The 13,560-nt window shown below is 48.4% G+C and overlaps 1 protein-coding gene across 9 annotated transcripts in view; it reads right to left on the bottom strand.

Annotated features, from left to right (window-relative positions):
* The window catches only part of HELZ (helicase with zinc finger), a 2,743,493-nt gene that overhangs the window by 65,724 nt on the left and 2,664,209 nt on the right, over window positions 1–13,560 (bottom strand). For all 9 annotated transcript variants that reach the window (XM_069655034.1, XM_069655036.1, XM_069655035.1 and 6 more), the window contains one exon: window positions 2,735–2,990. In XM_069655034.1, coding sequence (XP_069511135.1) covers window positions 2,735–2,990 — 256 coding nt within the window. The remainder of the gene's footprint in view (window positions 1–2,734; window positions 2,991–13,560) is intronic.

Here is a 13,560-nt window from a genome sequence, read left to right as displayed (position 1 = left end):
CCCTGCCTGGTCTCCGAATGGAAAAGGCGTCGGGTGAGCTGCCATTTTGTCTGGTCTGGCAGCCATTTTGTTTTGCTCCGTGCCACTGCTTGCGTCGTGGAACTTGCGGAGCTGGGACTGGCTTCCACCAGTACATTGATTGGTGGTGGTTGAGGCCTACCCTGCACCTCAGGATGGGGCCTGGTAGGCGGAGTGCCCTCGGCTGAGGTGCTGTTAGTGCTGCATGCAGGCGTCCCCTCTGACATGGGTCCGGTGTTAGGGCTTACCCCTCGGGTTGGGACCCGGTAATAGAGCCTGGCGGCCATCAGCGGTAGCACTGGTAGGATCTTGCTACCCCTCGGCATGGTGGCTGCTAGTTGGAGCAGCTTACAAAAGGAGGAAACCCGGAACACTACTGACTAATACCAAATTAGCAGTGTATACTTTGTCTATATCCGGGAGGATAATAGTCACTGTATAGGGAGACAAAGTTTAAAGTTGGGTACTACAGGTGCCTTGCATTAACACTTAAAACAAAACAATATGGGGGACCAGTTGGAAAAATAATATCAAATTTTAATAATAACGAAGAAATCAGCAAGTCTAAAACATCCAATTAAACAGATTGGTCCATGACAGTGCATATAAAAAATCTATCAATGTACAAACAACAAAATAGGAAATACGTTGCAGGCTTAAGTGGCTACTTTACAAAAATATTACCAAAGGAATATGACCACTGTGGGTACTCGTCTAGCAACAAAGTGTATAGTACCCGTCCGCATATGGATCAATATGTCATATAGTATAAACCCTGTTTAAAGTCCAGAGATGTGTCTCGACATGTTTCTGTTCCTTAGGGCAAAGTGTGGACCATTCATCAGGAGGTAACAATTCAACAGTATAGCCTATTTTACAAGAAATTATGGTACACAGATTCATTCGAGCCTAATAGTACCTATGGTGGTGCCAGTGGGGGCTCTCTACTTAGATTAGTAGGTGTAGGGAGGCGGCCATCACGACCCTATGGCATCCATTGGTTAGCGAGCAGGAATGTATCACCGCAGTCATTACCTGTGTGAAGAGGTGCACGGGGATGCAGGTCTTGCGTGTGCAACTAGCCGAATGTGAGCTCAACTAGCTCAACTAGCTCACATTTGGCTAGTTGCACACGCAAGACCTGCATCCCGTGCACCTCTTCACACAGGTAATGACTGCGGTGATACATTCCTGCTCGCAAACCAATGGATGCCATAGGGTCGCGATGGCCGCCTCCCTACACCTACTAATCTAAGTAGAGAGCCCCCACTGGCACCACCATAGGTACTATTAGGCTCGAATGAATCTGTGTACCATCATTTCTTGTAAAATAGGCTATACTGTTGAATTGTTACCTCCTGATGAATGTTCCACACTTTGCCCTAAGGAACAGAAACATGTCGAGACACATCTCTGGACTTTAAACAGGGTTTATACTATATGACATATTGATCCATATGCGGACGGGTACTATACACTTTGTTGCTAGACGAGTACCCACAGTGGTCATATTCCTTTGGTAATATTTTTGTAAAGTAGCCACTTAAGCCTGCAACGTATTTCCTATTTTGTTGTTTGTATATTGATAGATTTTTTTATATGCACTGTCATGGACCAATCTGTTTAATTGGATGTTTTAGACTTGCTGATTTCTTCGTTATTATTAAAATTTGATATTATTTTTCCAACTGGTCCCCCATATTGTTTTGTTTTAAGTGTTAATGCAAGGCACCTGTAGTACCCAACTTTAAACTTTGTCTCCCTATACAGTGGTAGTTGGAGCAGCCTCAGTGTTGTTGCTGGTCTTAGGACCTGATGGGTCCCTCCCGCTTGGGCGCTTCCTTGGGAAGGAGTCAGACTTGCAGGGAGCGGAGGAGAACAGGGCACCTACCTCAGGCCTGGTCTTCTGCTTCACAAACGCTTTGAGGTCCTCTGGAGGCGATCTTCCGAAGAGCTCCCGCCACCTGGCTAGTCGATTCTTGAGCACGCACGGAGTCAAGGTGTTGCACGCGGTACAGCGTCCGAGCCGTGGTCTGGGCCAAGGCACCGGAGGCAGAGGGCGTGGGGGTCGGACGTTGGGAAGGGACCTTTGCAGGCTGGACACCTGCTGAAGCCCACCGTCGCCGACATGCGCCGGGGAGGAGCGTGGCGCCAGACGACAAAGGAGTACCTGATCATTGAAAAGAAAAAAAGAAGACAAGAATACTTCTCCGGGGAAGAGCGTGTGGAATTACTAGGCCAGAGGCCTAACCCAGGAGCGCTGTTGAAAGCGGTCAGTTCCTGTCGATGCGGAAAAGAGGACTAGGAGTTGTGCTGGTGGGTGGAGTCAGGGGAGTGCATGCTCCAAAGGCCACGCCCCCGTGCGGATCTAAATTTAAAGGGGAAAGATGATTTTTCTGGTGAAAAAGGTTCCGTCTCCTGTCCCTAGCGAGGGACGCCCATACAGTATGGAGGAAAGGGGACGGAATGTAGGAGTAACAATTGAATGCATTGGTTATCAAGGCTTTTCCTATTTCTAGATTATTTTGTGAAAGCAAAATTATATTACCTTATTTTAGGTCTTCTCAAAAGGAGCAATGTTTCAATCCTGCACACATTTATGCAAAGAGATGTGTACATTCATTTAATTTAAAAAGAAAAAACAAGGGCTCAAAGAAAAAGAAACCATGAATGCAGCATGGGCTTATTACAGGCCATATGCGTCTAAACACCTTACCTAACAATTCCCTAGGTAGCCCTGCTCTGTTCGAACCATTGCATGGAATGTTCTGGAACTGGGCAGATGAGGTGGCATTCATCCATAGCTCGGGTTGTGAATAGGTGTATGGAGGTTGATTGCTGGGGTCCTGAAGTTCTTTACATTGAACCAGATTTTCTTGAGCAGTTACTAGATCTTCAGAACAAGCCTGGACTGAGCTAGAAGAAATTCTTCTTTGGTACAATGGTGGCCTACCTGGCCCTCTTGGTTCATACTGCAAAGAAATGGGAAAAGGCAATCGGTTGAGAGGATACACAAACTACTTCGTCAGCATTTTACATTTCTTATACATTGCATTTTAACAGCACTCGTGCAAGTGTAGCCACACACCATGTACCAAGTGCGATTAGCTTTTAAAGATACTAGGACATATTTTGTTTGGTCATACAGTACAGTTAATTCGTCACAGTTTCCTCATATACAAAGCTGAACAATCAGTCGTTTTGGGCGAGATGCTCAAGAATAGCGTGTGAAGTGCTTCATGCCCAGAACAGGTCTAAAAAATGAGTGATTGCATCAAGTCACAATTCTACCTTGCCTTCAATATACGCAGTGCAAAATTCCACTGCTGGCTTTGCAAGCAAAGGTCATTTCAATTCCACTTCACTGAACTCGTGGCATTCTATCTTACTGTGTTGAGGGACTTTATTATTGCTTAGAAGGGAACAATTAAAAAATAATTCAACATCTTCCCCTAACAAATAATTTATATGCATCAATGAGTGATTCAACTAAACAAATGAACAGGAAATAAAAGTCAGGAAAGAGAAAAGGGTATGCATGGAGGGCAAATAACTTCATATAAAGAGGAAGCAATGGGGGAATTTAATTGATGTTTGTTTAGACTATTTTGTGTATTGGGAGTCTGACAATCAAAATTATTCAGTATGTATATTGTTAGGGACTAGAAAACACTATTTTAAGCAAATCGAATGTAATTACATATTCCGTATTTTACACACATACTGTTAAACATGCTTTAGTGTGGTACTAAATATATAAACAAAATACATGTTAAAAAAAGACTAGCGAGAAGCAAAAAATGCAGTATCACAACAAACAAAATGACTGAACTACTTAATTCGAAATTTGGAAAATGTATGAAGTGAGTCAAAGCAAGGCCCTGAGAAACAATCTTCTTGGTCATTTGTTCTATCCATGACATGTGCCGAGTGCGTGAGGGCGAAATAATGTCGGACTTTGGACTGTAGAAGGGAACTCAGTTTCCCATACAAATATCATAACTTTCATGTGTGCACACTTTAATCTTGACATATGAGATAAACGAGGTGTTGAAAGGGGGCGGACAAAGCTGTGGTAGAGTAAATCATGATCACCTTAGAATAGGCTAAATCAATCAGATGTTTGAACTGATCGGGCACACCCCCACTCTCAGAAGGAAGTCCTGTGTGCAGCAATAGTCAATGATTTCACTTGGTACATTTTGAAAAAGAAAACCTACTGGTTGTCCTTTGATGCAACACAGGGGTCTGATTACTTTTCGCATAAACAGTTTCTTGCTTCACGATTGGGTCTCCCTTGTTTTAAGCATGTTGTGTAGTATATGGAGGGTTGCATTGGTGGAGAGTGGGTGAATGCATGGATTTGGACAATGTCAGCGTTTAGTAATGATGGGTGCTGTTGGGGTTGTACACGTGGATGGTGGAATGACTGGAGTGGTTTATATCAGGAAGAACTGAATGCAATCTCACAATTGTAAATACAGTGGGGTAAATGTAAACCACTGTGAGGGCATCTGTTTCTGGTTAGGTGAATGCCAGACTTAAATCTCAATGCAATCCACGAGTCCACATTTTACTCTCGCTACACGCAATAGCTGCTGGAGATAAAATCCTGTAACAGTACAGCATAGGCGTTTAAGTACTAAATGTGCAATTCAGTGCAATCCATGCTTTGGGTTCAACATTATCCAGTGTCAAGACGTTGGCTGGGTGAACTACAGCCCACAATCACCATTGAAATCTTAGTTACACGTTTTCCCTTCTCTGCTTGAGTGAGCTGATAGTGGGAACGGCCCAGGTATTATATTGAAGTTACACTGCCATTAATCATATACACAAATGTACAGCTGATTGGTAGCAGAGCCTCTGCATACAATGAATACAAAACGGACTAAAGGAGCCAGAGCAGTAGGTAGAGACAGTCTTGTTACACTAAGCCATATTACATGCTCCTATCTTTTACAAGCAGCATAGAAAAAGCATGCTCTTAATGGCAATAAACACATCTCTTTCTGATGTAGACCGTTGCATTAATTTCTACAAAATGCTGCCACTATTATAGCGCTTTCACTATGAGGCACTTGTTCTACTTCATTTAACAGTAAGTGTCAAAAGGTCCCTCTTATATGCATCGTTAAACTCTGAAAGATATAGCAGACCCAAAGAGAAAGATGGAGGAAGGCACAAGTAATCAGCTATGGCAGATTAGGTGTTGGTAGAGTGGAAGGCATAACACCCAGAACCCAGATGGACTGAAAAGGGTGCATTTCAGAGTGGTACAAGGGTCATGATCAAAGATTTAAATGGGTTCAACAAATATTAAAGTTACTGCAGTGACTGGAGTACTGCTAGTCCTTAGTCCCCTTTGCCCCATCCTTGTGGGTGTCTCCCAACATGGGGACAGTACCAGAACCTTTGGCAGCGAAAAATTGAGCTTCCCCTTTACATTTAAACCAGCGTGTGGGTAGCGGTCTAGGCGTGTGAACGCCCCTCCCGCGGCACAGCCCTCCGGCACCTCACCTCAGTCTCGTTTTTAACACATCGGACACTTTAATACCTGGCTATACTAAATACTTCAGCCCCTGGCATACAAGCGGGGAAGGTGGGTGGGACATATAGAGGAAAGGGGACTAAGGATTAGGAGTACTCTAGTCACTACAGTGAGTTACTTTAATTACTCATACGTTCCGTCCCCTTTCCGCCATCCTTTTGGGTGATTCCACCGAACAAGACACAGGGTGGCGCTGTGACAACCTGCCTCATATCTAGGATGAAGCAAAAGGTTTTCAGAACCACCTGACCGAACTCTGCATGTCGCCTGGGGCTGGTATCCAGGAAATAGTGCTTACAGAATGCTGACAGAGTGGCTCAAGTAGCCGTCCTGCTGATGACATCCCAAGAAGCATGTCTTTGAAATATGACGGCTGTGGCCTTAGCTGTGACCCCATGGGCATGAATCCCCTCCAGAACCGCTTTTCCCATGGCTGTGTACGCCTCTGAAATGGCCTGGACCATCCACCGGGCGATAGAAACTTTGGAAGCCTGGGTGCCGGAAGATCAAATAATTAGGATGGGTGTGCAAGATGATAATGTCGTTGGGAAACGTGGGGAAGGGCTTGCAGGAAGATAGAGCCTGCAGCTCGCTGACCCCGAGCACCTAAGTGAGGGCCACTAGCAATACTGTCTTCAGGGTCACCAGCATGATGTCCACCAAGGCCATCGGAACAAAGGGTTTGCGTTGCAAGTCGGCAAGGACCACACTGAGGTCCCAGTCAGGATAAGGCCTGTGTACCAGAGGAAAGAGCCTAGATAACCCGTTGAGGTGGGCGTTAACCATCGTGATGACCTCTGGAAAAAAACATGCTCTGGGAAAGCCTTGTAGGTTCCAATGGCCAATCCATAGGTGCAGCAGGTATCAACCTGAACGGCGGAATGAGCTAGGTGTGCTTGGAAACAGCCAGCACGCTGTCCAAGCAACAGGTAAGCAAAGCCCTACAGATAAGGGGTGTATTGGCCACTTTTACTACCTAAAAAAAGGAAAAGACTCCCAAAAAATAAAAATAGAGAGTAAAAATAAAATATGGGAAAAGGACACAGGAGCTTGTGCCCCTGCTTTCACCCAAACAGATCCATGGATGTGTTTGGACCATTAGTTCATGTACCACTACAGGAAGACACGACTATAACTGAAGAAGAGGTCAAATGTATCTTTTAATGTGAATTAAATTATGAGTTACTCACCGTAATTACTCTTAGTCCCCTTTCCTCCATACTGCATGATCGTCCCTTCCAAGGGATGGGAGACAAAACCTCTTTCACCAGAAAAACCCTCTTCCCCTTTAAATTTAGAGGTGCGCAGGGGTGCGGCCCAGGGAGCATGCGCTCTTAGGCAGAATCCTGTGCAGTGCCCTTAGGGACCACTACACACAATTAAGACTACAAGTGGTAATACAAGTTCACCTTTGGTACAAGCCTGAACTACTACGTTAAAGTGGTAGCAGTAGCGGGGCAGCCAGGCATATCTCAAGAGTATATGAGCAGTAGCAGAGATTAAACAAAGGGACCACAATTACTGTGACTCAAGCAAACACTGACTCAAGATTTCAAGTACATTTATTTTCTAAACCATTTGTTATAAACACAACACTTCTATTAATTCAAAATCACACGTAAAATACACTACAACCAACCAATTCACTTTGGTACGCTCTAACTCAAGGTAAGTACCCATGTTTTAATGGACCGGTGTTGTGAAACAAAAGACGTTACCGGGAATACGTACGCGATCACTTTTTGACAGTAATGAGAGTTCGGTTTTACTAAAGATACGCGTATCCGCGACAAGGAATGTTACTGGGGCAAAAACATACTTAGCACCTGAGTTAACCAGAGAGAGTTGGGGGCAAAAATCATAGGCAATACATTTGTCAAGGCAGACAGAATCAGAGAACACTCGTTGACAGAAATTCAAGAGTCAATAGGCTGGAGCCAGGGTCAAGTGGAACTGGGTTCCTGTGGTCGAGGATCACACAGTCGGACATTTCAAGATTCAACGTTGCCAGGAGTACTTAGATATTGCTACAGAGGAAGCAAAAGTTATAAGAAGGAGGGAAGACAAGGGCAAGCCTTGGAGGCGAAGAAAAGGGATTCACCCTAATTCCTCAAGCAGAACACAGTTCCTTATTCAATGAAGAAGCTGGTGCCACGGCAGTTGTTCCTGGTAGTTTCCTGCAGACCCACGGTTCCTGGAGCTTCGGTACGAAGGACGACGTCTGGAGGGGTCTGCACCACACAGGGATGAAGCCGGCAGCAGCGACGGTGAATAAAAGTTGCGCTCCTTAAAAACAGGAGAGGCTTTTCAGATGGTTATCCGGACCACTACAGCAGTGTGCAGCAATTTCAACCAAGAAGAGGATCCTCTGGCTGTGGAAGATGAGCTGGTTATCCCCACCAGGCTCAAGGGAAGACGACTCCGTACTAGATCTTCTCTGGTCGTCGAAGGGTAGATAGCTCAGGACTGCAGCTGGGCTTCACCAGGATGGGGTAGTTGCAGCAGCCATCTTATTCTCAGCTTCTCTTCTGTTCCTTGTAGCTCCAGTGGCGACTCTGACTTCTAGCCCAAGACACCTGCCTTTTATGCAAAAATCCCCCATTCACACAGCCTGGCTGTCAATCACGCAGCAGGGGGGTTGTCCAGCCCGGACAACCACCTCAGCCAATCATGGCAAAGTGCGACTTGGGTTTCCTAGGATACCCTGTGCAGGGGGCGACTACACCCCTCCCTCACATTCAGCCCACCTAGCACCCAGGCGCCTGGAGGAGGGCTTCTTCGCAGAAGCCCGCCAACAGACAGTGAACAAAGAAGGCAAACCTGGTTTGCCGCGCAAAGTAAAACACAAGAAGGACTTTAACAAAAAGAAATGGCGAATAAACCTGACCGGAGCCAAAAGAAAGAGTATTTGGTGTAGCGGGTTTATGTTTGAGGCTAATATAATAGCCTAAAACAATACCACGTTTATATAGTATAATCGTGGTAGAAAAGTTAGGGTAGATACCACTGCCACCAGTCAAGTCTAAATGTTAAAAGAGCAAAACAATGCTTTAGGAGGTACAGATAAAAAGGGCTAAGGATTAACCCTTTCCAGTACTCCATGTAAGGTGGGGGTGTACTGGATCTGTGGTTAAATGACTAGGTAAACTTAATGGCAACTTTACCTTCTTCTGGGGGACAGTAGTCCGCCTCAGAAATGGAGTCGGTGGGAAGTCTAAAAGACAACCCTGTGTCACTGCACTGAAGGTGCTGTGTAACACATAAAAGAAGGGGGCTACTGAAGTGGTGTACTCCAGAGTCCACAATCGCAAAAGCAGCTGAAATACAAATGGCAAAAACACAGGTAAGAATGGGAAAAAGAGGTATACTCTTACCAAGTGAAACAAATAACTCCAGAAATCCAGCAAAGCTGCTGGGGGACTAACTAGATGAGGGAAATTAGTCATAAAAATGAGACTTCTCCCAAACATGCGCTGCCTTGACTCCGCCCTCCGGCGCCACACCTCAGTCCCCATGGACGGGTCGACAACAGATTAAGATTGCCTAATGACACCAGTTTTATTAGGGGGGAGGCTGGTGGGGTGTGTGGAGGAAAGGGGACTTAGTCACTACGGTGAGTAACTCATAATTACTCTTAAGTTCCGTCCCCTTTCCTCCATACTGCATGGGCGATTACAACTGAGTGAAGCCCCAGGGTGGAGAGGAGACCCTCCTTAAGCAAACAGGTTTCTAAGAACCGCCAGTCTGAAAGCCGCGTCTGAACTAGAACCGCCATCCAAACAGTAGTGCTTGCAGAAAGCCAAAGGGGTGGCCCATGAGGCCGCCCTACTTATGACTTGCCTTGGGACATGCCGGTGGAAAGCGATGGCTGTTGCCTTAGCTCTGACAGCATGGGCTTGCCTGTTGGCCTGGTAGTGGCTTGTGCTGTCCCTAGTAAGCTTCATTGATGGCCAAGACCATCCAACGGCAATGGAGACCTGATACCACGGTCTTGGTCCGCCAAAGGTGACAAAAAGTGCATCTGACGTGCGGAAGCCCTTGGTCCAGTCCAAGTAGAATTTCAGGGCATGCCGGACATCCAGGCAGTGCAGACCTCTCTGTGCCTCGTCTTTGGGCTCAGTAAAAAACGTAGGTAGCACAATTTCTTCGTTCAGATGTAACGCGGAAGGCCCCTTGGGCAGGAATGCTGGGTGTGTCCGCAGGACTACTTTATCCTTGTGAAATGTAGTATATGGCTCCAAGGCGAACAGCGCCTGGATTTTGCTGATTCTGCGAGCCGAGGTGAGGCCGACTAGCAGGGCCATCTTTATGGTGACCAGCCTGATGTCCGCGGACGCCATTGGTTCAAATGGTTTGTGCACCAGGGCACTCAGAACTATGTTGAGGTCCCAGACAGGGTGTGGCCTCTTGATGGGTGGGTAGAGTCTGGCGAGTCCCGTCAAACGTTTGACAATCGGGTTGGAAGAGGAAAAATCTCCTCCTCTGAGTTTCTGTAAGCCCTGATGGCTGCCAAATAAGTGGGGCAAGTGTCTATTTGTACGCCTGAGTTGGCGAGGTGACCATAGAAGGAGACACATCGTCCAGGGTACATGCAAGGGGGTTGATACCCGAGAGTCAGTCCACTTGCTCCTATACTGGTCCCTGGTAGACTTGCCCCATGGCGCCCTGAATTATCTCTAAGTTAGCGTGGGAAATGCTTAGGTGAGCTAGATCGACCTGTTCAAGAACCACGCTGTGAGGGCTAGCTTCTCCGAGAGGGTGACCAGCTCCGAGAACCATGGCCTGGCCGGCAACCACAGAGCTATTAGAATGATGCTGAGGTGGCGAGATTCCTTGATCTTGCATATCAACCTCTGTATCAGTGGAGTGGGTGGAAAGGCGTATGCTGTCATACCGTCCCACTGAATCTGGATTATATCGCCCAGGGAGCCTGGGCCCTGACCTTGCCAGGAAGCAAACAGATGGCACTTCCTGTTGTCCCAGGAGGCAAAGAGGTCCACCTGGGATTGTCCACACCTGTAGAAGATTTCCTGCAGAACTAGGTCGTTCAACTGCCACTTGTAGTTGTCCGCCCCCAGTCTGTTGAGTCTGTCTGCCTCCAGGTTGGATTCCCCCGGCAGGTGGACAGCCGTGAGGTGGATGTTGTTCTCCAGGGCCCATTCCCACATGCGGACTGTGAGCCTGCATAGTGGGGGGGGGGGGGATCTGGTACGTCCCTGCTTGTTGACGTAGAACATGCTGGTCGAGTTATCTGTCTGAATGAGGACGACCTTGCCATCAATAACCAGAAGAAAGGCTCTGAGCACCATCCAAATGGCCTTCAGTTTCAGCCAATTGATGTGGTACTCTTGTTCCTGCCAGGTCCAGGTGTCATGGACACAGTGGTTGTCCAGAGTAGCCCCCTAACCCTCGAGAGAGGAGTCTGTGGTGATGGTGACCTGCGGGGTAGGCTGCCAGAAGGGCTTGCCCAGACGAAGGTTGCAGTCCCCGGACCACCATGTGAGGTCCGGGTGAAGTGATGGAGGAACGTTGATCACCTCTGACTAAGAACCCCGCTCCTGGTTCTAAGAGGCTGCAAAGTGCAGCTGTATCCTTCTCATCTTGAGTCTTGTGTGGGGGACGGCCAAGAGGGCTGCTGCCATAAGCCCCAGTAGGTGTTGGTACCACCAGGCCAAGGTCACTTCTCTGCTGAGGAAGTTTGTGGTGGCCCTCTTGAGAGCCGGGAACTTGTCCTCCGAGGGAAAAACTTTCTTGGAGCAAGTGTCCCAAATGAGACCCAAGGAGGTCAGTCTCTGCGTGGGCTGCAGCTGAGACTTCTTGAGGTTGAGTTAAAAACCCAGATCGTGCAGTGTGTTCATCAGAGCATGAGAAGTATGGTGCACTGCTTCCGGAGTTGTAGTCCTGACGAGCCAGTCGTCGAGGTATGGATAGATGTGATGGCCCTGCGACCGGAGGAGGGCCGCCACTGTCTTCATGAGCCTGGTAAAGACCCTGGGGGACGAGTTGAGGCCGAAAGGAAGCACCTTGTATTGGAAATGGTAGACCATGATCCTGAATCGTAGAAAAGAACAATGAGGCTGCCAGATCGGGAAGTGTAGGTACGCGTCCTTCAGATCCAGGGAGCACATCCAGTCTCCCTTGCACAGTGTCTCTGCTATCAAAGCTGGCGTAACCATCTTGCATTTTTGTAGAGGTAGGGAGAGGGTGACGATGGAAAGATGGGGCACAACTTTCAGGCCTGCCTGGTTGTTTTTCTGAATGGCGAAAATCCTGGAGGTAAAGCCTAAGCCTCGCTGGGAGGATGGGACTTCCTCCGCTGCCTGGCTCTTGACAAGCAACCGGATCTCTGCCAAAAGAGTTGCTGTCCCAACCTGTGGGAGTGGAGGAGGTACCCAGTGGATACTGCGGAGAGAATCCAGGGGTCCGCGAAATTCTGGTGCCAAAGATGTGCATGGAGAGCAAGCCTGTCCCGCACTGGATACACGTGGGCCCGGAGGGGCGTGTCATGCCTTCTTTCCATCCGAGGCTGTTGCGGAGGAGGGGGACTGGAAAAAGCCCTTATTCCCCAACCCCTGTTTTGTTGTTTGCGCCGATGTTGAGTCAGCGAACGGTCAGGCTGCCTGGACCTCCGCTCATGGAAGCCGCGGAACCCTCCGTATGTACGCCCCTTGTCAGAGCGCTGCTGTGACTGTGTGTACGTTTCGGGCGTGGTCTTTGTCAGGATGGATAAAGACTTGGCAGTTTGTGAGCTGTTTTTCTTTTTGTCCAGCTCCTAATCCATTGTGGAGTGGAAGAGGTCACCCAGTTCGAACAGAAGATCTAAGATGTGTTCCTGGACATCTGGGTTGAATTTCATAGCACAGAGCCAGGCCATTCTTCTCATGTCCGTGGCAATGTAGATGGCCCGGCTAGAGGTTTCAATGTGGCCAACGGTTGACTCCATGATGTCCTGCGCCACCATCTTGGCCTCTGCCTATCCCGCCTTGAATCATGATTGGCTCTGTGCCCAAAGCTCTGGGAGGAAATCCGCAATTTCCCGCCAGAGCCTCTGGGTAACGGCTGCCAGCATGGCATCCGGGTTGGTTTGACGAAGGTACAAGGACGCGTTGGAATACAGCTTCCTCCCGTACACCTCCAAGATCTTCTACTCCTTGCCTAGCCGCGCCGCCGAGGAAGAGGCCGATGACGACTGAGGCTTGGAGTATAGTGATGCCGCAGCAATCACTGAGGAGTGCGGCTGAGGGTGGGCCAATAGCAAGAGTGTATCCCCTTCTAACTGCCTGTACTTGGCGTCCAGGCGTCGATTGACCGGCTGGACCGAGTGGGGCTTGAGCCAGCCCTTTTTGGCCAAGGCAACTTCGTCCTCCTGCATCGGGATCCCCGTTCTTGTAGTGGGACGTAGCGTGAGGACTTCGGCGAGGACCCCCTCTGATGGTTGCTCGACCTTTAGTTGAGGAAGGCCCACGTACTCTGCCAGCTCCGCAAGACGTTAATGGAAGGCCTTGGCTGTTGACAGTGTGTCAGGGTCGTCCTCCTCATCTGTGTCCACCCGAGGGTCCTGTTGTTCCGGCACCGGTGGCGGGGTGCTGATCGCCGAAGGCTGGGGTGTGGAGACTGCAGAGGAGGCTGGTACGGAACCACCTGCACTATCGGTTGGGGGGCCGGAAACAGGCGGCAGAAGCTCAACAGGGGGCAGAAGCACCTGTACTGGGGCCTGATGCGCAGAAGCCATTTGTGGGACTATGTCCCTGATGGCGTTACTGAGGATGACCCCCATCCGAGGAGATTTCATGTTCCTGAGGAACCGTTTGAAGAACCTGTCCTCGCAGGCCAGAGTGGTGGTAGACGATATTGATGGGGTAGCAAGAACGGCTGCTTGAGCCCTTGTGTGCCCGGCCCATATGGGTGCAGCAGGAACCTGCCTTGCACAAAGGAAGGGTAAGCTGTAGGCCACATACCTGGTTAACACCAGTCCCACCATTTTATTTATT

Source organism: Ambystoma mexicanum, chromosome 3q (assembly GCF_040938575.1).
Source record: "Ambystoma mexicanum isolate Mex_15411 chromosome 3q, UKY_AmexF1_1, whole genome shotgun sequence".
In the NCBI taxonomy this organism is placed as follows: Eukaryota; Metazoa; Chordata; class Amphibia; order Caudata; family Ambystomatidae; genus Ambystoma; species Ambystoma mexicanum.
The sequence above is the reverse complement of the archived record's forward strand: the minus strand, read 5'-3'. Positions and strand labels throughout refer to the sequence as shown.